Source organism: Nesoenas mayeri (genome assembly GCF_963082525.1).
Source record: "Nesoenas mayeri genome assembly, chromosome: 12".
In the NCBI taxonomy this organism is placed as follows: domain Eukaryota; kingdom Metazoa; phylum Chordata; class Aves; order Columbiformes; family Columbidae; genus Nesoenas; species Nesoenas mayeri.
The window spans coordinates 11,908,716-11,931,795 of NC_137547.1; the positions used below are offsets into that span (position 1 = coordinate 11,908,716).

The 23,080-nt window shown below is 41.9% G+C and overlaps 1 protein-coding gene across 1 annotated transcript in view; it reads right to left on the reverse strand.

Moving 5' to 3' along the window:
• The window catches only part of CMIP (c-Maf inducing protein), a 130,443-nt gene that overhangs the window by 42,726 nt on the left and 64,637 nt on the right, over positions 1-23,080 (reverse strand). The window contains exons 2-3 of the mRNA XM_080352146.1: positions 18,383-18,508; positions 8,740-8,790 (exon numbers count right to left, since the gene is read on the reverse strand). Coding sequence (XP_080208272.1) covers positions 8,740-8,790; positions 18,383-18,508 — 177 coding nt within the window. The remainder of the gene's footprint in view (positions 1-8,739; positions 8,791-18,382; positions 18,509-23,080) is intronic.

The following is a 23,080-nucleotide window of genomic DNA, read 5'->3' on the forward strand; positions in this document are numbered from 1 at the left end:
GCACCTGCATCATCAATGTCGTCAGCAAGAGAGATGTGCACGGCTCAAGGAACATGTTTGTGTCAGAAAGCTGCTGCAGAGCCTTCGGGAAAGCACAGATCCTGGATACTGGTGTGATGCTTGCAAGCATCTTAAAAGGGACTTCAGAAAAGCAGGGTATTTCTGTCTTCAGATCACTGGGCTTTGGAGCTCTTAATTTCCCAGTTTCTCCCAGGGAGATCGCAGATTTCAGAGCAGCATTTGCATCTGGAATAGCCCCATCACTTTGTTCCGTGTTTTCACATCCCATCTTACTGCACCACATCAGCAGAAAACCCCACACTTCCTGCAGCTCTTTAGCCCCCCAAAATGCCACTGAATCTCTGCAATTTGCTTGTTTCCTTTCTCCTTTGTACAAATGCTGTGTGACATGCAAGACCAAATCAAATCTCGCAGCATTCAGTTTTCTGATCCCAAATCTGGCTTCCTGGCAGGGGATCGGAGATCTCTGGGGTGCTACCGAGACCGCTGCTCACCTCGCTGTGAGAGACAAATGCAAATAAGTCACTCACAACAGCCCCAGTTGTCCTTGATGGATCTCGCCTCTGGTCACACAGGCTCATCTAGTATTCCAATCTTAAATACAACAGTAAAGAGAACCAGAGACCAGGTTATGGTAAACAGCTGTGATGCAATGACTACTGAATGAAGACAGGGCAATAAAGGGCATATTTTACTAGCATTGTTTTCTGATATTTTTTTTCTAATTTTGAAGTAATCACTATTCTGGGAAAAAAAAAGACAAGGAGGTGTGACAGATAAACTGAAGATGTGACTTATAGCAAGAGCAAGGGCAGGTGATACAGGCTGTGATACCTGCAACATACTGTTCCAGATTTCTGTGGGTATTAGCAGCTGTTTTACAATTCTCTAATACATCATGTATACTATGATGCACTCAACACACCCATTATATTAGGAGAAATGTAAGGATAAAACTGTGCAAGAAGAAAGAAAATTTCAGAAGAAAGAGAAATTCAAACCAACACTTAGATCCCCTTTGTTCCTTCAGGATCACGTAGGTCTTCTGACACCCAGCGTCATCAGAGCACCCCGAATGCAGAATTGGGCCCCAAGACAGCACCCTGACGAAGCACTTAGCATGTGTCAGCCCCCAGAGTCAGGCTTTCACACCCAATGCATCGTGTGAGGAGCATAATTACACTCCTGGGAAATACTACCAGCCTTGTTCTGTCTTCATGAGAGATCCTCCTGAAACCAGAACTTTCTGCAGCTCGGAAGCTGAATGAGAGACAAATTTTGGTGCAGCTCTATATTATGACAGCTATAAAGGAGAAGTTGTAATTTGGTGAAACTAGTGGTCACCGTGACCTGGAAGTCCTGAATTGCAAAGAATTAGTCATAAGGTCAGCCCTGGAATAATGCAGAGGAGCAATTCACCAGGACAAAAACCAAGGATCTCTCTTGGCCAGCAGATCAGCATTCCTAAGAAGCAACACACTCCAGCAATTGTATTTACTCCTCTTCAGAGCTGAGACCTAAGTACACAATAACAAGCCAACCTGTTTATTCAGCTGTTTTTGACACCCCTCTATCTTCAGACCTAAGATTAGTTTGAATAGGACAGTATCCAAGTCTAGAGGGGAAAATTTAGAGCTGGTCCTGACTTAGCCAAAGCAAGATAGAAAATAACTATCTAGTTTCTACTCAGATTTCATCGCTAGGCCTTTAATTGGCTTGAGTTCTACCTCCTTAAAAAAAAAAGGAAAAAAAAAAAGCCCGTTTTGGCAACGCAGGAGGCAGCTACGGGTACAGAAACCAGCGTGCGTACGGGTGGGTGAGGGCAGAGCAGCGGCTCAGATCCCGGCTGGCATCTCAGCGTGCTGCCGAGAGACTCTTCCAGCTGGACAAAGCGCTCTGCTGACAGGGATACCCAGCTCCCTGATTTAAACTGATTCGTGTTAAGCCAGCGCAGAGCACAGACAAGGCTCAGCTGCCGCTGCTGCAGACAAACCTTATGGGAGGGACCTGCTCCAGCGTCTCTCTGAAAGCGTGGGGTATTTTCCTAATGCAAAGGCAGTAAAAGCTTAAAAAACACCTAACCCCTCTGCCTGTATCAAGTTCTTCAAACATCACGAGTGATTAATTAAAAACATGAAAGAAAAAACCTTCTGTCTAGATCCAGTTCTGTCAACATCCTGTCTGTTTTTCATCTATTCTTTTCCACTTCCCAAAGTGGGATCAATGCCGTTCTGCTGCGACAGCACCGTTACCGCTTGCAAACCGAGATTTCAGAAACGGAAAACAAGGCCAAGAATTTTCAAGTGGCTTCTCATAACAGATGGCCCAAGACTGATCAAAGTCATGCAGGGAAATGGACTTCATGTGCTCACAGAGATGTCTTAAGAAAAAATAAAGTTGTAGGGGAGAATACTTAACTACAAAAAATAAACATTATGGAAATTAAAAGCTCTAAGTATGACAAGATTTCCACGATGTACTCCTGAATTTGCAGTGAGGTTGTTCAGACTATAGATCGGGCAGTATCTTCAAGCACCACATGAAGAGCAGGGGGATGTCACGGGAGAGCCCCATGCAGGCAGACACAGCTGCATTTCTCATTACCTTTCAAATACCAAAGAACGAATCTTGGCAGTAAACATCAACCTAACCGTGAGGTGCGTCAGGAACTGAAAAATGCCAATATATGGATTTTTAGTCCCACAGCGTTCTCTAGAAAGCTCTAACTGGTACCAGCTTCTCTTCTTGGCAGCACAGATCCATCAACACATCACTTGGAACCTGAACCTGTTCCCTACAAAGTGTAAAGTCCAGTCTGAAGCTCCATCAGGATGCTCAAAGTCCTGCAGAAAAGAGGTTCTGGCTATCTTAAAAACCTGCTCATGGCCTCCCAAAACTGGTACCCATGTATTCCATGGGAAGAGTAAAACCACCAGCCAAAATCTTGCGGGCTGCCTTTTATCTATCAAAGCAAGAAACCTGCTGCTCCAAAACTCGTGTGCTGTCAAAGCCCACAATTCTTTCAAGGCCTTGAGGATTCAAAACGCAAAACTTAATTCCACAGTTTAGGCTCCCAGTAACATGTTATTGACTCCTACAGAGACACAAAAGGAAAAAGAAAAAATACACAGAAAAAAATGCTGTTGTTGGTCTAATTGTGTGATAATTATTTCTTGTTTCACCTCAAAATCGTACAAAATGTGAACTTCTGTGTTCTGTGAAAATATCTCAGGTTTTCAGCTAAATAAAGCAAAGAAACAGCCAAGTCGCATGTGCTGTGTAACCACCAAAGGGAGGGTCTGAAGTCCAGGAACTACCACTCCAAAGAACCACTGAGCTATTTGAATACTATTTTCACTATGCGGAACAGCACATGGCTGTCCCACCTCTCAAATCACAAATTAGGTGATTAAATACAAATGGCAGACATGGGCCTTTTTAACCATAACCGCTATGATTTTTTCCTGATCTCGTAGTTTTAAGGCATGATTTACTGAGATTTTAAGGCTATAAATTTCTTTAATGTCATCATTTAAATTCTATATAAGCCCCACTCCTGTATCAGCACTATTTTTAATCATTACCATGGTGACAAAACTGTAAAGGTGCTTTACACAAGGAAGGCTTTACCACACTTTCGGGAACAGTTTCTCTCAACTTAAATTTTGCAGTTTTAAAGCCCAGAAAAATAACTCCCTCTGAACTTTCACAGTTAGATACAAAAACTGATACTCACCCACAGCTATTGTATAAAAAAGTATGTGGTACTAATGGGCAAGGAATTAATAATCTAGACACAGTAAAGACCAGAAAGCATATCGTCATTCAGGTCAAGTATGACTTTATAAATACATATATATATATATATCCCTTTGCAATCAATAGGACTGCTTGTGCATGGAAGTATCTATCTCTTGAAGACACAGATACAACAATCCCTATGAGAAACAGGGATGTATTAATTCAAAATCAAAGTTTTTGAATGAAGGCCAACATGACTTGGTTTAGCATTCAATTGAAAATGTTTGCAAATCCCAAATGACAGGATTGATCCAGTTTCCCAACTCGTGGGAATCAAAACATGGTGTCTGTGTAGAAAACAAATTTTAAAACAAAGGTAATGTATTGTTGAAGGCAAGTCAGGGGTGCATACGTGTGCTGGGCTTCACAAGCACGGACAGCAGGATGGGGGAGCCAACTGCTCCCCTGTGCTCAGCATTGTGAGACCACACATGAATATTGTGTCTGGCTTGGGGGTGCCCAGCTCAGTTGTACGGACTCTCAGCAACCTATGTACAACTTCAAAATTTACCCTGCACTGAGTGAGGAGAAGGGTGGCGTGGGTGGGGAGAGGAACAGATGATGTTCGAAGGTCCTTTCCAGCCTAAACAATTCCACAATTCACACATTTGCACTGTCCACAGATGGGTAAAACACCTAATGAGGCAGCACTACTCATTAGGGGACAGCTGAGGACCGGTTAATAGCACCAGTAGGAAAGCCAAGGTATAGACAAGCCTGCCTAGAAGATTCAGGTCAGAGGCACACAAAGCTCAGCTTGAGTCATGCTTCACGCTTTACTGCAGACTTAGGTCTGTTCTTTCTGTATTGTGTCAATTCAGGACATTCCCCCAAAGGCCATCAACTGACATGTTTCATTGCTGCATCATTCAGCTAACTAGAAAACACAAGCAACCCACATCCCACAATGAGGGCGATGTTCAGGGTTTACTATCGAGCATGCTAAGAAATGCCACATGCCCTGTGTAACCTTTAGGGGCACTCCCCCAAAAACATATACCTGTACACTGGATCACAAGAGAAGACCTAAAGACCCTAGGAGAAGACCTCACCACTTACGTCCTTTTTAATTCAAGTGCAACATGCTACTAAATTAGTCAAGCGGGTCTTTTAATGACTAATATGGTGTAGTACAGCTCAGTGTTGACTACAGAGGATGGTACCTCTATGTGCTAGGCACTGTACAAATACACAGAAAGTCCTTAGCCTAAAGACAGCAAGATATAAACAAGCAACAAAGAAGATGGATATCATCTGGAAAAATGCCAAGGGTACGTATTTGCTTATTTGTGCATGTCCCAAAAACACCAGTCCCAAGCCAAGCTGAGCTGTATCCATCCCCTACAGCAGCGGTTGGTCACCACTGTATCCAGCCTAGACCCAGAAAGGGCAACAAACTGCATGTGTTACTCTCTTTTGTATATTCACAGAAAGTGTTGTTAGCTTTACTGATACACTGTTATGACTTAGCAGCTCCCAAAGACCAAAGATTACACATATCATGGTTTCAACCCAACCTCCCTGGTTGAAAGGAACGTTTCTTACATTATGGATTAATTATTTGTTTACATTTGAGGATCTGGACAGTTGTTAACATGTTATGTTGATTCTCTGGACAAAGACACTTTGGCTTAGCTATAACCTGAAGGAAATCAGGATTCCTAATAATAGGCTGAGGTGGCCAAAAATCCTTCAGGAGTTGTGATACACACTGATATGCAGATTAATTGTAGAATTATGAGTAACCTTTAGTGAGAGGGTTTGAAATGGAAAACCCAAAGAGAAAATGACTATGTAAGAAACAGTCTGTCCCTACATCCATGCTTTCTTTTATGAGCATGGTATTCAGGCAGAAAGTCACATCTGAAGAGCTGTGTAAGCATCTTGACAGCTAGTTAGTTGGATGACACATAAAACCTCTTGGAGCTGGATCTAAAACATGGATAATTATGTGTTTGGTTTTCTTTTATTTCTGTTTATCTGTAGCATCTCTTTTATTATTCTCTGGGCTGCAGAAAGAAATTATTCTTGATTTTTATGTCAATGTTTGCCTCCAGGGCAAAAATTATTTGTAGGGTGCTACCTGGCAAACTGAATTCCCACATCATGTTAATCCTCAAAACTGCACCACATAAAAGCTCTCTCAGAGACCTTAGCACCTTCATACAAGACCAAAGGATAACCAGTACATGCCTGAACCTTAACAGCTTCCCCAAACATTTAACAATGCAGCTATTCACTGGACCTATCCAGATAGCTCAGATTATATGCAGGATATGAGTCCCACGTCTTGAAGCACAGGAAAGGAGCCAGAAGGGCACTGACAGAATATGAATCTGCTCCCACAACCATAATTAAAGTATTCCTGTTTTAAGATCCAGGAGGGCAATCCCCACTGCTGGCACCTCTCAGAATATTCGTTTGCCATCTGTAAAATGTGTTCCTGCAGCCCTGTTTGGGCAGGGGAAGGGCAGGTCTCCCGCTCCACCTACATCTTGTCCCTGGTACAGTGGGGCTCTGGGTTCAGCTGGAACCCCTAAATACTTCCGCCACACTGAGACAATAACAAGCTCATCTCTGTGGAATGTTTTCCCCCAAATAACCACTTCGGCTATCTGCACCAGTTTGCATCTGTGTTCTACATGCCCGCAGAAGTACTTTGACCTATTATTTGTAAGACCACTGGACAAATATATAATTCATCAGCACAACCACACAATTATAATACAGCTGCGGCGATCTCTCTGCCAGCTGGTGCTTTGTGTAAATGGCCCATTCCAGAATAACAGGCTTCCTGTTTTTTGAGAGGGTTCCCTTACTACCTGCTTAACCATCAAACATATAAATTATGGAGTGAGATGAACCTTGGCACCTGGTTCTTCAAGTCATAGGCTGTGGTGCTCATAGAGATAAACCTCACTGAGGTCGACCATGTAACTGCGTTCCTCCATGCTCCTTCTGCATACATCGCTTGTCTTGCCTCTTAGTTCTCCTGTGATCTCACTTAAACCTGCCAAATACCAACCAAAGTAAAGAGCAGAAAGCTACCAGGTGCTCTTTCTCTGAACTATTAAGCAACAAACCCCATAAAAACGATCTCCATCTTCGCAAAGAATAATTTATTAGTGTAAAGTACCTGGGCAGTGACTAAACCCTGTCACCGTTCTTATGGGAAACAGCTACTTGCTATTCTTGGTAAAGGGAAGGACTTTCAAATCAAGATAATGTTTCATTTGTTTTTCAGAAACCGACTTAATGGGGGTGGGGAGGGAAGCAAGGAAGCAAAAATAAATTCTACTTTGCAACAAGTTAAATTACTCAGAGTTTCCCAAAATGAGAGGCTTGGTCAGAAGCACTGGAAAGTTTAAGAAATACTCCTTTAAAAACAACTCCCACAGAGTAAAGCTCCCTCTCCATGACTGAAAGGCATGTGAGCAAGCCAGGTCATTCTGTCTAGGCCTTTTTTTGGTATATAATTTAATTGATGGGGTGGGTGGTGGTGGGGCCAGGCTGCATTTTTAATACTCTTTACTGTTTTTTTTCCAGAGCTGCACCTCCAACCCCAATTTTCCCCTTGCTGCAGGAGCAAAGTGGCCACATGCCTCTAGCACATTAACACCGAAGCCACCCTGGTTTGGGGGGAGGCAGACAAAGAAATTCCATCATTATTTCTGTCCAGGCTTTCTCTGATCATCATGGACTGCTGAAGCAGGAGGGTAAGTGACAGCCACACAGAGATACTGTCTCTGCATGCTTTTAGCTCTTTGTTATCCTCAGGAGTTGTAAAGAAAGCAAGGCTGGCTAGGCATTCTGTTAATGATACTGTCAAGAGGCCAAAATAAAGTGCCGCACCACAGCCCAGCCTTCTGCTATCAGCACCACTGTCCCACACTCATTTAGGCAATCCCGGGAACAGGCTGGAAAACATGCCAGCGGTCTGGGAAAGATCTCGACACTTGGCTCGTACCGATAAGAACATGGGTCCGCTCAGAATGTGATTCCGCCAGATGCCGATCGCTACACAAAGCACACCAGTAGTGTAGTTTTGCCACACAGCTATTTGGTAACTATCAAACACACCTACAACAAAACCAGTTTGGTGGGAGGGACTTCCTTGTATTTTCCCATGTGGTTGCTGTCAGCAGGCTGAAATCTTGATAAGCTACACAGCCAACCTGGCTGACTGCACTGAAACCTGGCCGAAGACAAGTCCTGAGCTGAAAAGCTACTGCTTGTGTTTCCCACCGCAAGACAGGAGAGGACAACCAGGTTCAGCATCTGGCCAAAACTTGTTTCCACCTGCATCAATGATCCATACAGATTCCAACCAAAGGTCAGTAGCTACAGTTTTCAATGAGGAATGTGCTGCTTTTGAGAGACAACATTGTCACTGTCATCTACTTCCACAATCAGTCCATTGTTTCCACTGAAAATGAAAAGATCTCCGAAATGAAAACTGCCTTTAAATCCAAATCCTCCTGAAGCATAAACACAGACTGATGCACAACAGGTTGATGCTACTTACAAAAAGCAACTCCAAAAGACACCCTTCATCCCTAGTTTCTCATAAAAACAAACAAAACCCCCAAGTATCCCGAGACTCCAGAGCATATGTTTAGGCTGTAGTCATTCTGTAACATACTACACTTCACAACACAAAACCAAAACCATCCTATCTCTATACTCTTTAAATATTGATTTACTGGCTATTTACTTTTTGAAGCCAATCACATGTTGATAAAGCTGGGCCGTGTAACAAGTTAATTTGCCCACTTCATGATACAAACAAGCTGGAACTGCATACGTGTTCTGATTTAGGGTTTCTGTAAGAAAAATACTTTATCCATACAGGAATAGGGAACGTTAGAAAAGTATTCTTAGAGGCAGATAAGGAAGATAGTGAAGTACAGAACTTACCTTCCACTGCAAAGAATGGAACCACTGATCCCTCAGGTAACTGTTGGCAGCCTGCAATAAACCACAGTTACAAACAGAATCATTAGTTTCTACCAGTGTTTCAGATCACCCAGCCAAAACCAAGCAAATCACCCATGTGTGCCCTAAACCCAGTAAGGCTGCACTCACCGTGTCCTTCTGAACTTGCTGACCCTGGCTAACTTCACCCCAGCCTCACCAGAGGAGGGGAACTCTTTGCTCAAAGCTACAACTTTACAGTACAACCAGTTTATTTTCACAGAAAGCAGTGACACGAAGACCTTGCTGCACATGTAAAACGCTGAACCAAAACCTTACAAAACATTAACCTCCTATGAAACGGTGCCCAACCCAAAGGCTGTGAAAAATCCTCCCTGATTACAATACGGTTTTGGTCACATCTTTGATGTCTGTAGGACATGTGCCTTTGCTATTAATCTCCGGGAGTAGAGCAAGCAGACGGGTTGACGTTTTACGAGGAGGGGTGGGTTTTTTCCATACTCTAGTTTCCCTTCTTGTCCTGCTCCTCGGCTGGCCCCAAAGCAATTCACATCAGCTCTTTCAGCGATATTAAAACGAGTGAAAGGCACAACACACACAGACGTGCAGATACACGCACAGACTGTTTGCAGCAACAGCATAAATGTTGCAATAATCACTCCCAGCGATCGCCCAGTTTTGTCCGTATTAAGCAGAGCTGCCAGAAATTCTCAGTGTGAAGCCAGGTTTGTAGCCAACGGAGGAACAGTTCAACACTCCCAAAGGTCAAAAGGCTCGGTATCAAACAATATAAAAGCATCCACAGTGACGTAAATATGCATGCCTTAACAAGGTGACATAAGTTTGAAATATTTGAGTGGGGAGAGATGCCCTTTGGCTTTTCCAGCTCTATCTCATCGCTGCCAGTGGGCCATTTCTACTTAGGATTCAAAATGTTTTACACAAGCAGTGAAAATTACGGCATAGCCTATAAATCCATGATTAAAAAAAAAAAAACCAACAAAAAAAGTGAGGTTCTTCACCTAAACCCCACGTGCTTCTTGCAAATTAAAGCATCATTCAACACATTCCATCTCCCAACACCTCTTCAGGTAAGTATTCAAAATCCACACCACAGTGTGAATCTAATTTCCTGACACTAGTTCAAATTCACTGTTAATGGCAAGAACATTAAAGGTAAAAATGTTGCATGGCTACCAAACCCACGTTTAATCTCAAGGTCAGATACTGGTGCCTCGGTGGCATAAATTTGGACTGATTCTCTGAATTAAATGGAGTACTGCTCTTCTACACACATATTGCTCATCATTTATTTATATATTAATGAGAATCAATTGCTCCTCCAGTAGATCTCTAGGCAATAAGGCAGCAAAAATCTATCATAAATAATCCTGGCTGACCATAGAGGTTATCAAACCCAAACTTTCATGAAGAATGCTGACACAGCACAATATCAATTTGCTATAAATGGAAACAAAAAGCATAACTTTGGGATTTTCTGTGGGTTTTTTTTTCATGAAATGAAAAATCATAAAAACATTTAGAGTGCAGATCTTCAGGATATTTCGGTTTGCCAATATTTAATAATTTTCTTTCTGTTATTTACACAGTATTTTATATGTGTGCATCATATGATAAGACAGACCTTTTACCTATATATTATAGAACTGAATTTCAATTCACTATGCTTTATACTATATTTTAATAATAAAAAGGTCAAAAATAATTTGCCACAAAAAGCCTGAAGAACATTTTAAACATAGTTAAAAAGCCATGAAGAACATCTACTTCGATATTTCTTACCTATGTTCAGACAAAACGCTTTAAAAACCCATCAGATTTCTTCAAAAGATTCCATTTCAATTTTTTATTTTTTTTTTTTACAGAAGAAGAAATTGTTTCATGTAAGGGAACAAAAAACCTTCATTTCAAATGCTATCATCAAAACCTTTTAAAGAATAAGCAAAGCAGGAACTTATTGTAGGTTTGAGCATGTATACTACGCAATAGCACCAATAATATTGCAGGTGACACATCCATTACTTCCTTAAAAAATATAAATATGCAGATTGAGTATATAGGAGCTATGCAAATTAAGATAGTTATTTAAATTTCATCAAATCCGTAATATTCCAGAGAAATTAAGTACTTTCCCTCAAACAGGCAAAACATCAACCTGACTTAGTCCCTGGTCTGACCATTACATGACCCAAACCAAGAAGCACTGAGGTTCTAAAGTCAGAGCAAATGCTAAAGCCCTAAATGGGACCTCTTGAGAACTGTTAATTGTTCTATTTTTGTGACGTCAGTAGCTACAGATTGTAAGACCACTACAAATAATTAGAAAATATAATGTGTAGATAGATTGTGCAACCAACTGAAGCCTTAAATAAACTGGATGACAGAAACTACTAGTGAGGACAACAGCATCAGGCAGAGGTAGCGGCAGAAGCAGAATGCAAATACTGGAGAAGAAAACATTTCAGTTGGAAGAGACCCTCAGGATCGAGTCCAACCATAACCCGGCTCCAGCACTAACCCATGTCCCTAAGAACTTTGTCTAAACGCCCTTTAAACCCCTCCAGGGATGGTGACTCCACCACTGCCCTGGGCAGCCTGTTCCAATCAAGGAAACTTGCACCTGGATGTAGAGTTTGAACCACCCTAAAACCAGAAGCCCTCAGAGCTCAGGTTGTTGTTCAAGACCACTTCCAAGGAAAATCAAGACAAAGAAGAGAAAGAGAACACAAAAGTGTAAAACCAAACCTTTAGGGAATCCCCACACTTCTATTAATGATCAGGACCCAACGGTAAGAGGAACTTGGAAAGTCATCGGTCACTTCACCAGAGCTCTGCCCACAGTGTTCACCACAGACAGACTGAAAGCGTTTAGCCCAACCACCGTTATCTGGTGGAGCTGTCTGACACCCGCATTCCCCATGAAAAGAGACTAATCCTCCCAGCGCACCCTTCCTTCCGCCTGCCCGACTCCAGCGAGCACCAAAACCACAGCCAAGCGCAGGAAATGCTGCATCTTCCGCAGAGGACAACCAAGAGCTCGCTCTTGCACAGCATCCCGTGGTCCTCCCTCCTCTTTTTTCAGGCTTACACTGAAAAAGGGACTACAGGGAATACTTCTTTCTTACTGAAAGACCTGGAAGCTTCACAGCTCGCTGGGGTGACCAAAGAGCCATCAGGCTCTTGTCAAGACTCACTGTGCAACTGATGGCCACCTCTGCACTCAGTGGACTTACTCCAGCATACTGGTTCTTGTGCATAAAATGTTTGGGGCAACGAACACCAAAGTGTAAAGCGGTGAATGGAACAATTCATTTATACAGGCTGCACACACGCTTTTCCAGTTTTATCTTCTGCACTTAAGTCATCACTTCCCAGGAACTGACACCTACATTTTTTTTATTCCAGCTGAGGGTATGTCCTCCTATATTTATTCAGCTCTAGAGTACAAAAAAGAGGAGAAAATGAGACACAAAAGACTTTAAGACAGGTTTTCCTTAGGCATTCTGACCACACAGGGAAAGCTTTTCTTACCCTCAGCCTTGCCCACAAACTGGGTCCAGTTCTACACCTTTCCCACTTAAAGATTCAACCTGGAAATGTTTTCCCTGCTGTTGTTACAAATAGTCAATGAGATAGGGATTAAGTACGATGGTGATTTTATAAACTATCTATGTAAAATAATAGTTTGGGCACCCTGTGCATTTGGTATGTTCAGGTCCCAATTCTGCTAAGACTTTTGTTCTCAAGTGCAAATGCTTTAGCAGGGTTGTGGGTGGCACACGGTCCAACTGATTGGAGCTTCTTGCACAATCAAGACCTCCTGTCACTTTTGCACAACCACAACATAATACTTCAGAAAACAGGAAAATGCAGCAGTAGAACTTTCAGAAGGTGCAAGAGGATCCAAACTACTGGCAGCTTGTTTATTATTATTCCATTGAGGAGCACAAATATGTACTTTAAGAATGCCTACCGTAGGTAGTATTTTGTTGGGTTTTTTTTTTAAGATGAGTTGATCTTGGAACTGTGTTCTGAACAATTTAATATTCTAACTTTTGAGGTGAAAGTGTTCAGTCAGAAAGGAAACAACACCTGTGATCAGCTGCAGTACCAGTTTTACTCATAGGATTAATTTAATCTGCTTCAAAAAGACTGTTTACAGGAGGAAAACTGCAAAAGATCAACTGCCTGCACAGACAGAGAGTATGTGGTCACCATGAGTAAATTTACATCTCTGCTCAAAAAGGGAAGTATTTTTCTCTGCACCCAAACTACTTCATTTCTTAGCCAATAAGTAGCAATAGACTTTTTCATTAAAAAGCAGTGAACTTTCCAAAAGCAGGTTTTCTTTCTGCTCACAAACAGAGGAAACTGCAGCCCCTGCAGTGCTTTCCTCCCAGGCGAGATGGAGACAAAATAGGAACCCGTGTGGTGCTGAGAAACAGAACACCTGAAACTCTGCAAGAAACCCACCACTCCAGAAATGATGGTGAAGACCTTTAGCTCATATAATTCTCACAGCTTCACCAATATGTCTACAGCCACAAGCATCAGCAGAAAGTTTATCATTTCCACCACACCACCCATTACATGCTACCAGGTACCTTTAATGGTAAGATAGCACTACAGCATCCCTTTTACTGGCATGTGTGTTACTCAGAAGTATACAAGAACAGGCTTGTCCACGTAGCATAAAGTTCCCAGGTTCTTCCTTACAACAGCATCCTTCACACATACCCTCTTAAGGGGTTTTGCTGTTTGAAAAGATGTGACAATCAGTGGGATTTGATGATCCAGATTCCAACTCTTCCTGGTTTTATTCTATGTTTTTCTTTCTCTTGCTATCTGATCAACAGCATGGCAGGTTTTTTACACTTTCCTCCAGCTGACATTCATTACTGGGACTCATAAAACATCGCAGGCTTCTCTGCACTTATTTATTATCAGCCACAGGAACAGCGGAGCAAAGTGGCTCAGGGCTGCAGGAATTTGAACTCCCACGGCACAAACATTGTTGCCTCATGTAAACTGTACGAAACCTTTATCTGGTGATGCAAATCCACTGTTGCACCTCCACAACACAGGCAGGCCCACAAGTGAAATCCACCACTCTTCGGGCTTAACATGAGGTGCAGGCAGAGCTGCTGGTAACTGCCAGAAATGCTGTTTTCCTCCTGAAAATATTCCCTGTCTGTGCTGGATTCTGGTCCCTGCATGACCCTCTCCACACCGGCAACATCGGCTGGCCTCACACTTAAAACAAAAGCCAGGTTCTCTGAGGAAACTAAAATAAAATGCTACTAAAAAATCCAGTGGAAATATTTACTGCAGGGACTCCCTGGCAAAGAAAACGTGCTGAACTTGTGACTGTTGTGCTTGTCAAGGCTTCCTGGTCTGTTTGTTTTTCTTTCTGACTACACTTGATTGCCAAGAAATGAATAAAACAATGCTAGTGATAGGGATGGATGTGGCATCTTTAAGGCATGCAGGAGTCATCTGAAAGAAAGGACACCACGGGAAAGCGGGCAGTACTGGCATGACTGAAACACCAAACCCTTTTTCCTGACACTCTCCCTACATTTGGTGCTAAGCAGCTTGTAAAATTATACTCTCTTTTTTCAGTCTGTTTCAACAGGTTATTCCAGGTATTTTGCTATCAATAGCAGCATCCTCTTCGCAATCATGCCCACACCATAATCACACATTGTGCTTTACAAACGGAAAGCAGAAGAGCAGAAGTTCAGCCCAGCTCAAGGAGGCCCAGCTATTACTGATACTAAAGAGCTCACACTTCTCCAAAGGTTAAATTTACCTCCTCTTTCCTGGCCTAGAGCGCCTGCGGCCTATGAGCCAGCTTCATGACACCACCTTTCACACCTGCTAAACCCCATTGTAGGAACAGAAAAATATCTGCAAGAGTTGATTGCTGCTCATCAAAAGGACCAGGGACAACATCACATGGCAGGAGGAAAGAAAACACAAGCCCTTAGAAAACTGACTGTCCATGACTCCCAGAAAACTGACTGTCCATGATTCCAACACGGGACAATGAGAATCCCCAAAGCCAGGCGGTGGAAAGCGCCCGTGCTCGGTGCACAGTGGGAACACCGAGTGGGAAGTGCAGGCACGAAGACAAATTCCTGATGCAATCCCAGCCCAGATTAAGCTGTTTGCTGCCTGAGAACCAAATCTTCCTCTGAAACCCAGGTAGACAGGTCCTGTTATCACGATCCGATTTCCTAAGAGGAGCTGCATCACCTCCGGCACTGCTTGTCAGATTTCATGTGTTAAAATAGATTGGGATGGGTCAGTATTGCTATGGGAGGACATCAGGATGATGTAAGGAAAGGTAATGGCACTCTTCCTTCTCTGACTCATTACTGTGCAGTAATTAGCCAGAAATAGACCTTGGTGACAGCAGACGGGGGGGATGAGAACCTGAACACAACTTGATTCGGACTCTCTTGTGGAATTTGTCATGCCTACCACAGACAAAAACACGAAGGATGCTCTACCACCACATGCTGACATCCTCCCACAAGGACTGCTGGAAATTAATTTCCACCTGAGGGAAATGCTCCTTGTCCAAAATTTGCTTCTGCTATAAATCAGTGAAGCAGAAGTTGGAATTTTAAATGTTTCTGCAAAATGAAAAATCAGGAAAGCCTGTGATTCAGAACTACTAAAATGTTTCATTTTATGACAAACCATGTCAACAGCATACCATAGTATTTAAGAATTTACAATACGGAGTGTGAAAAAACATATATCAAAATATAAAATTTAAATTAATCAGAAATATTAAATAATCTGGGGGGTAGTCAAAACAGTTCATTTATACATTTTTGTATATATAAACCTCATTTAGATTGAGTATTTAGAAAAAAAAAATAACAAACCAATAAAAAGAAGAATACTGGGAACATGGTAGGAGTAGGTTTACTTGTTCTACTATCATACACCTCCTGATACCAGAGCTGGACACTACACCAGAGCTGGACACTACACCAGAGCAAGCTGCTGCCCAGACCAGCCACACAGAAGGATTTTATAAAAGACTGGAAGTCTCAATCTCCCATAAAAGTGTTGAAGTTTCTCAGAAACCTGGAAATAACTGAAGTATGCAAGGGCTAATTTCTGAGCATCTGAGTTTCCCAGCACCCCAGTGAACCCCGTTTGGGTACTTAAGACTCCTTGTGCACATACACCAGAGAATTTCTGCTGAAGCTGACTACTAAATAAATCCAGTCTCTATATCTTGATTTATTAAGTACGCTAAACATAACTTTTCATACTGTTTTGGATCAGTTAAATACACATTACAACTGTATAAGGGAAATCTATTTTTATACTCCTCCGATCTGGCCACACTTGATGAATCAGACCACTACTAAGGACCGAGTCATACTAAAAACATTTTTAAAGTTTGTATTTTCAATTATGCTGAAATTCCCAGAGAGTTATAATGTAATCTGATCCAGTCTGCTCAGCCAGTCAGCAATAAACACAACAGAAGCCCAGCTCACTCCGCTTCTTTATCAGGTCCTATGAGGTTACATAAAGACACCAATTTTTTCAAAGAAAATTCCAAAGCATCCCATGCTAAGATGTTACTTTCTCACAAATATAATTATTTGTGTGTTTGATTTGCTGTTTTTTTTGTTGGTTTGGGTTTGGTTGGTTGGTTGGCTGTGGGGGGGAGGTTGGTGTTTTGTTTTGTTTTGCTTGGGATTGTTTTGGTTTTTGTTTGTGTGTGTTTGGGGGGTTTGGTTGGTTTTGTTTGTTTGTGGTTTTCTGTGCTTTTTGTTTGGTTTGGGGTTTGGGGGGTGGGTGTTATGTTTGCTTGTTTGTTTGTTTTTAACAAACACCAGGCAGCTCCAGATTAAAGTCCGCACCTTCAAATTCAGCAGGGAGCTGTGGGTTCAAACTTCATCTTGTTTCCTACTCAGCAGGGCAACAAAGGCATCTACCATAAACTATAGAAAAAAGACTTAAAAACAGAATTTGGAAAGGCAGATGTAACTATTCTCCCCGTTGAAACAGATATAAACATAAATGCTAACACCACTATTTACGAAGAAGAAAAAAGTCAAAATTATCGCAAGAAAAAAAAAAAATCAAAATAATCCAACTCGACAAATGGGTTTCTTTCTAATTAATTCAATTAACGGATTAGGCAAGGAAGATTTCATCAACAACGAAGACCCTAATCTAGCTGTTGGGAAACCACAGCTCGTGTTCCTGCCCTCCCCAGTGTCACGCACAGCCGAGGCTTTTCAAACCACAGGATCAGGACTTCGGTGGACCTGCAGCAGCCTGTCTGAAGTCAGACTCCCTACGCTCCTCGGTAACGCCTCAAATCGGGAAGTCATTTTGAGCCATAGACATGTGCTCATGCTCTCTGTGCAAATGGGACACATGCCTGTGCTTCAAAAGGCACATGAAAAGACAAAGAAAACGTCAACTGTGCACCAGGGAAGCCCACAAAGATGATCTCAGGCCATCCCAAACTTACTTAGCTGCACCGTTTCCAGATTAAAACAGGGGAATGGCTACAGCCCCTTTTACAGGGCTGCAAAACCCCAGGACTACACCAGTGAAGTGAATGAAAAGAAGCTCCAGAAATACACTCCACAAAGGACATGCCCATGAACGTTTCCACGAGCACCTCTAAACCATTTTGTAGTGAAAGTGTATTTGTTATGCTGAAAATCATCAAAACGTCATGATATTTTTATGACATTCCAAAGCCATCCCAAACCCCAAGCACAGGAAAAAGTCAGGTATTGTGTTCTCTACGTGGCTGGTAAACAGCTCTGCGTATGCACAGACCCATCAGCCTGTCTGAAACGAAGGCACAAGAGAGCTGGACCTAATATTTGCATGAGCTCGTGTTAGTCATGTTGGCTTCCCAACTCAGAGAGTCAACTCTGCTGTTCCACATCTCTACAGAAATCTGTAGTATGGAAAACACAGACCAGCTTGGCACCTAGCCTTGGGTTACCGAATGAGACCCATTTGGGTTATTTTTCTCATGATCTGCCGGTAGAGCCATTTCAGAAGAGCTTTGACTAAACCCTCCCTGAATGCAGATGGTGCCACATACTGTGTGGCCCTACAGGGGCTTCAGCAAACAATTCACCACCAAGAAATAAGGAAATTCCTTCTGGAAGGACTGTCCTGTGAACAGCAGCAAAGGACTTTGGTTTTGTCTGGTTTCTTTACATTTTCTGCTGAAATTGCTCACCCAGGCTGTTTACAGCCCTGCCTGCCAAAAATGCACAGACACAATAGTGATGGCTGTATATTCAACTGAAAAAGTAAATTCCCAAAGGGTAGCAGGTAACAAATTGTGTTTGAAACAATCCTGAGAACTATGGTAAGAGTTAAGTGGCCCAAAATTTCCATTCTGACTGTCAAGCAAAAAGAGGAGTTTCAGACCTATCACCCTAAGCAAGTTTTCTGGTGGTTAGATCATTTGACAGCCCTGAGTTCTCTGCCTTTTCATGAGTCCGTCTAATTAAGATTTCACGCATAGCACAGGGAAGTTAAAGGAGATTCATAATAAGAGAGAAAGAAAATTGTACTTCTGTGTTTACTGTACCTGCAGTAAGACAGTACCCCCTGGGATTGTGAGCTGTAAACAGTACTTAGGGGCATTCTCCCAGGAGAGCAGTTGAACGTCTTCAATAGCACTGTAGGAAATTGAGTTTTCCATGTACCCAGTTGGCTGCAAGAAAACAAAGGAGAGGGGAAAAAAAAAGTTTACTTAGTCATCAGAAATTTCACAATTCCCAATTAAGAACAGCACTGTGAAAATTACTCTTGGTGTTGAAAATATCTGCAAAATATCTAAATGGAAGATAAAATTCCTTTACAAGCCATTCAACAGAGACGTCCATCCACCCACCTTCACCCAACTTGTTCAAGTGTTAAGACATAAAAACAAGACCAGGCCAGACCTAGGTGCCTGAAACATGAAGATGTCAAACTGCATTTGTTCTGGACCCAAAAATCAATGTAATCTAGTTTCAAATTGAACTGAGCTATGAAGGGGTCTGGCCATGCACGTGCTATCAATCAATGTATGAAGAAGCATCTCGGTCACATAGATAGAAGAGCAATGTATTGTATTACGGCAGTTTTATTCCACACATGCTTGTTCTTCTCCCTGGCTGCAAGGCTGATCAAGCACATCATCAAAATCTAGACTGCTACATCTGACAGCGGTTCTTGGGGCTCCAAAGATTCAGCCCTCAGCTTTTAGACAAAGGAGAAGCAGCGTAACCCATCTGCTCATCTCAGCCTATGTGCAAGTGCTGGATTCCTGCACAGGCTGCTGATGCCCAATTTAAAGTGAAAGCCACAATTAAAACATAAATAACTGTGCTTTGCAATTACACATACAACATAAATTGATAGTAGCAAGGAAAAAACTTAAACGTGAAACTCCTAACCAGTATCCCCATAAGTCTTTGGCATTACAGAAGTACAATTCTCTCTGAGATAAACTGAAATATAAATGTATATATGCAAGCACACATAAAATTACATCCTAAACATAAGTGAATATAGAGATATATAGATGTGTATCTATCAGTATGCATACATAGACCATATTTTATGCAAGTCTTCACATTATATAAATAATTAGAGTACTTAACAGAGGTCCTCAAAGGCATCATTTATTTCACTTTGCTATAGCATGAGCAAACTGATCAGTGTTTCTAAGGCAGATAAACTATTTTCATACAAAAATGGATAGACCTTTGGGTTAGCCATGTCTTGCAAGAGAACAGAGCTTATTACATTTATGAATTATTTTCTCACTATTCTGGTTTACATATAACTTAAACTTCTCAAGCTTACTCCCACTGGGCCCAATACATAAGTTATTTTTAACTGACAGTCTTGAAATAAAGAAGGCAAGGGAGAAACCACATCTACTGCAGGGTCAAACAGGGCCAACTCTTAAAATCACAACACAGGATTCCTGGGGGCGAGTGTGAAATAGGCAAATTGCATTTGGAACATCTCTGCTTCTAACTGGTGCAACTTTCTTCCATAAGTTAAGTAGGTGGTGCATCTGGAAATCCTACTTTGAAGTTATACACTTCATACATGTTCATAAAGCCACAAACATCATCTGTCAAAATGTAATGATGACCTGTCATCCACCTTCACTACTACAGAGTGTCTTTTCAGCAAGAAAAACCCAGCAAGCCAGGGAACTGAACTTTAATAACTTTTTTGATAATGTTTGTTGCGGTAGCGTTCATTTTACATGAGCCCTCGCTGGAAACAATTTTCGCTGTCTCTTTAATGAAAACCTTGTTATGCAGGAAGTATGATAAACTTCTGCTTATTCATTTACCCACAATATTGTTCTACACTAGTGACTGGAATCCCAGTGGCTTAATGCTGATACTATAACGTCATGCGTTGCCTACTGGAGAGTAATTATCTTGTTCTCACAGGAAACCAAAGGCCCAAGATCCCCCAGTAATCAGCATTACAACACCCAGGGAAAAACATGGAAACGGCCAGTATAAAATCTAGCATGCTCAGGAGGCAAAGTTATCAAAAACAGGCTCTGAAAGCCAGAGAAGGGAGAAATCCAGAACCAGCTGACGCAAATATAAAATGAAATGAATCAAAGCAATTTAAATTTCTCCCTTAAGAAGGTGCTGAATACCCTTAATACCCTCCATTAACTTCAAAGAGGATTTGAAGAATTCTCACAGAATCTGTTCCCAAGAGAAGCTTCTCCTATACCTTAAACCATCCATTTCAGCAGCATTAAAGACAAGTGATCCAGTTCAGTCACAGCTCTGCTGCCATAAACAAGTGATTTCATCCCAGGTATAAACCTTTTCTCATCGGACAGCCCTTTTCATTAAGGAGGATGGAGGAACACAGAGTTCTGCCGTTTGCAAAGGATGGGAAGACCACCTAACCCATAACAGGGAATTACACAGAAAGCATTATGCCAATGAGGCAGTTTCTACAGCACTCATACAATCCCACTTCCACACCTTCTATCAAGCAATACCACACACAACACTTTACTACAGTTGTTTGCTATCTTGCTCAAAAAATGAATAGCCCAAATCTACCTTAATCCCTATAAACAACATCATATGCATTGTTTTTGTCTTCCTTAAAAAACACTGTGTTCTAGGAAGTATTTTCAATGCTGAAAATACCAGCTATAGGCAGCTTCACCTCTGTGTTGCAATCAGAAGAGACTAAAGCAAAGTGATTTATCATTGCGTAGAGCTCCTTGAAACTGTGCATGTAGATGCTGTCAAACACTGAAGACCACGCTCCCCCATCGGGCCTGTGCAGAAATGCCCTGAAAAAGCACTGAAACAGAGCTGTCCTTGGAGCTGAGCCTTCGCGGACCTCCCAAGGGTGAGGTGCTGCTCACAGAGAGACCACGGCAGCAACGAGGTGAAGGCTGCACTGAGGTGTCCTTTCCTAGACCCTGTGCACACTCGTGTGCAAGGACAAAGTGATGTTCCCCAGTTGTGTTTTCACAAGACCAAGCACAGTTCAGCCATTTATGAGGAAATAGCCTGAGGTGAAACCACAGCCTGAGTCACTGGTTCCCCTTAAAGCGTTCAGGTATGTGATCGTCAATCACAGTGAATCATTGTGGCTGATAAATGGGCTGTGCAAGTGTTGCATGTTCTCGTGTTCCGGCTGGTCTTGCTTGTACACACCCCCAGAAGCTGCATCCTCCACCCCAAGGTCACTCCATGACAAATTCAAATTGGAGCAACATGCAAAACTAGCAACGTGGCTTCAGAGACCTAAGAAATACCTAAAATGAGACTGATCCTCAGTCGGTCACCGTGAAGCATCTGGCATCAATACTATAGTCTTACACAGCATTCCCACCTCCATCCACCCACTTTGCTTCTGCCCATACAAATATTTGTCTGGCTGTGGTGTCAGGCAGATCAGGGAACCCCTCCAGCTTTTGCCAGGTTTTAGCTCCTCTGGCCTCATTTGTAACACCATACAGAAATTAGTGTGTTAACCTAACTTTGGAGACAGTATATCATGGGGGTGCAAACAGCAAGGACCTAAATATTTCAGTGTAATTATTGGTACGAGACAGTCTAAAGCCACAGCATCTTTGAGCAGTAATACATCAAGTTCAGTTGAAAATGCCCTTATTTAAGAAAATAATAATTCTCACTTTTATAGCTGTCATTTTTGAAAGAAGATTTATATTTCTTGGCAAAGTCTGAAATCTATCAAAAGAAGCAAGACAATGCACTTTCTCATTCACTCTACAAAATTAATCTTGACTCGGGAAACTTTGGCCAGAGAATCTACATACGTCAGCTTACAGATTTGAAGTCACAGCTTTAACTTCTGGCTAAATGCTGTTGAACGTGTTCTGAAAAACTATAAGAGTCTCACAAATGAAAATTAAACTTATTACAACAAACAAAACCCCTAAATCAACAAAACATTTCTCTTCACATTAGCCTTTAGCCTCCTAATGAAACATGCAACTTGTCCTTTGGGAAATCAGGTATGAGAACTTTGTCTTTTTTCAGTTCCATAAAGATTTATTAATCATACTGCTCTGAAAAAAACTTTGTACGAGAATAGCCATGCACCAAAACTTACAATAAATGGCATCCTAGGGGAACCCAGTGCTCCCAAAACTGTGGGTTCACGCATAAGGCTGGTTTTCTTCCAGTGTTTCTGGGAGAATTTGGCAACAGCAGACTACTCAATAATGCAAAAGTCTGCCCACTTGTTTCCATGGGAAATTGTAAAACGGAAAGAATAAACGTGACGTCCATTGTTAATATGAGACTTGTATGCACTTAGTCATATAATAATGTACTAAATCCTCAGCTGCGTATTTTCCAAAGAAAGCATCTAGAAAAGATGAATTCCACAAATAGAGATGGTTATTTGCATTAAAACATATTTAGACTGACAACTCCCACCAACATGACAACAATGAAGAATGATTTTGCCAATTAAATACTCCAGATGGTGGGGGGAAACGGGGCTATTCCAGACCCTTGCTCTTCCACCGTCAGCTGCTTATTTCTCTGTTGGCTGCTCTTAAGAATGAGCCATGCTGCTGTAGCCCAGGATGATAAGCATACTGTATTACATATAAGTTTTCCACATCCAAATAAAATTCAGTCCTGCTGAATAACACATAGGAAGAGGTGATTGCTCTCCAAACTTTGATGTGGGTAGAGACTATTCAGTCATCACAATGAGGGGTAATGGACTCTGAAACTGCTGAAAACAATGGCCGATT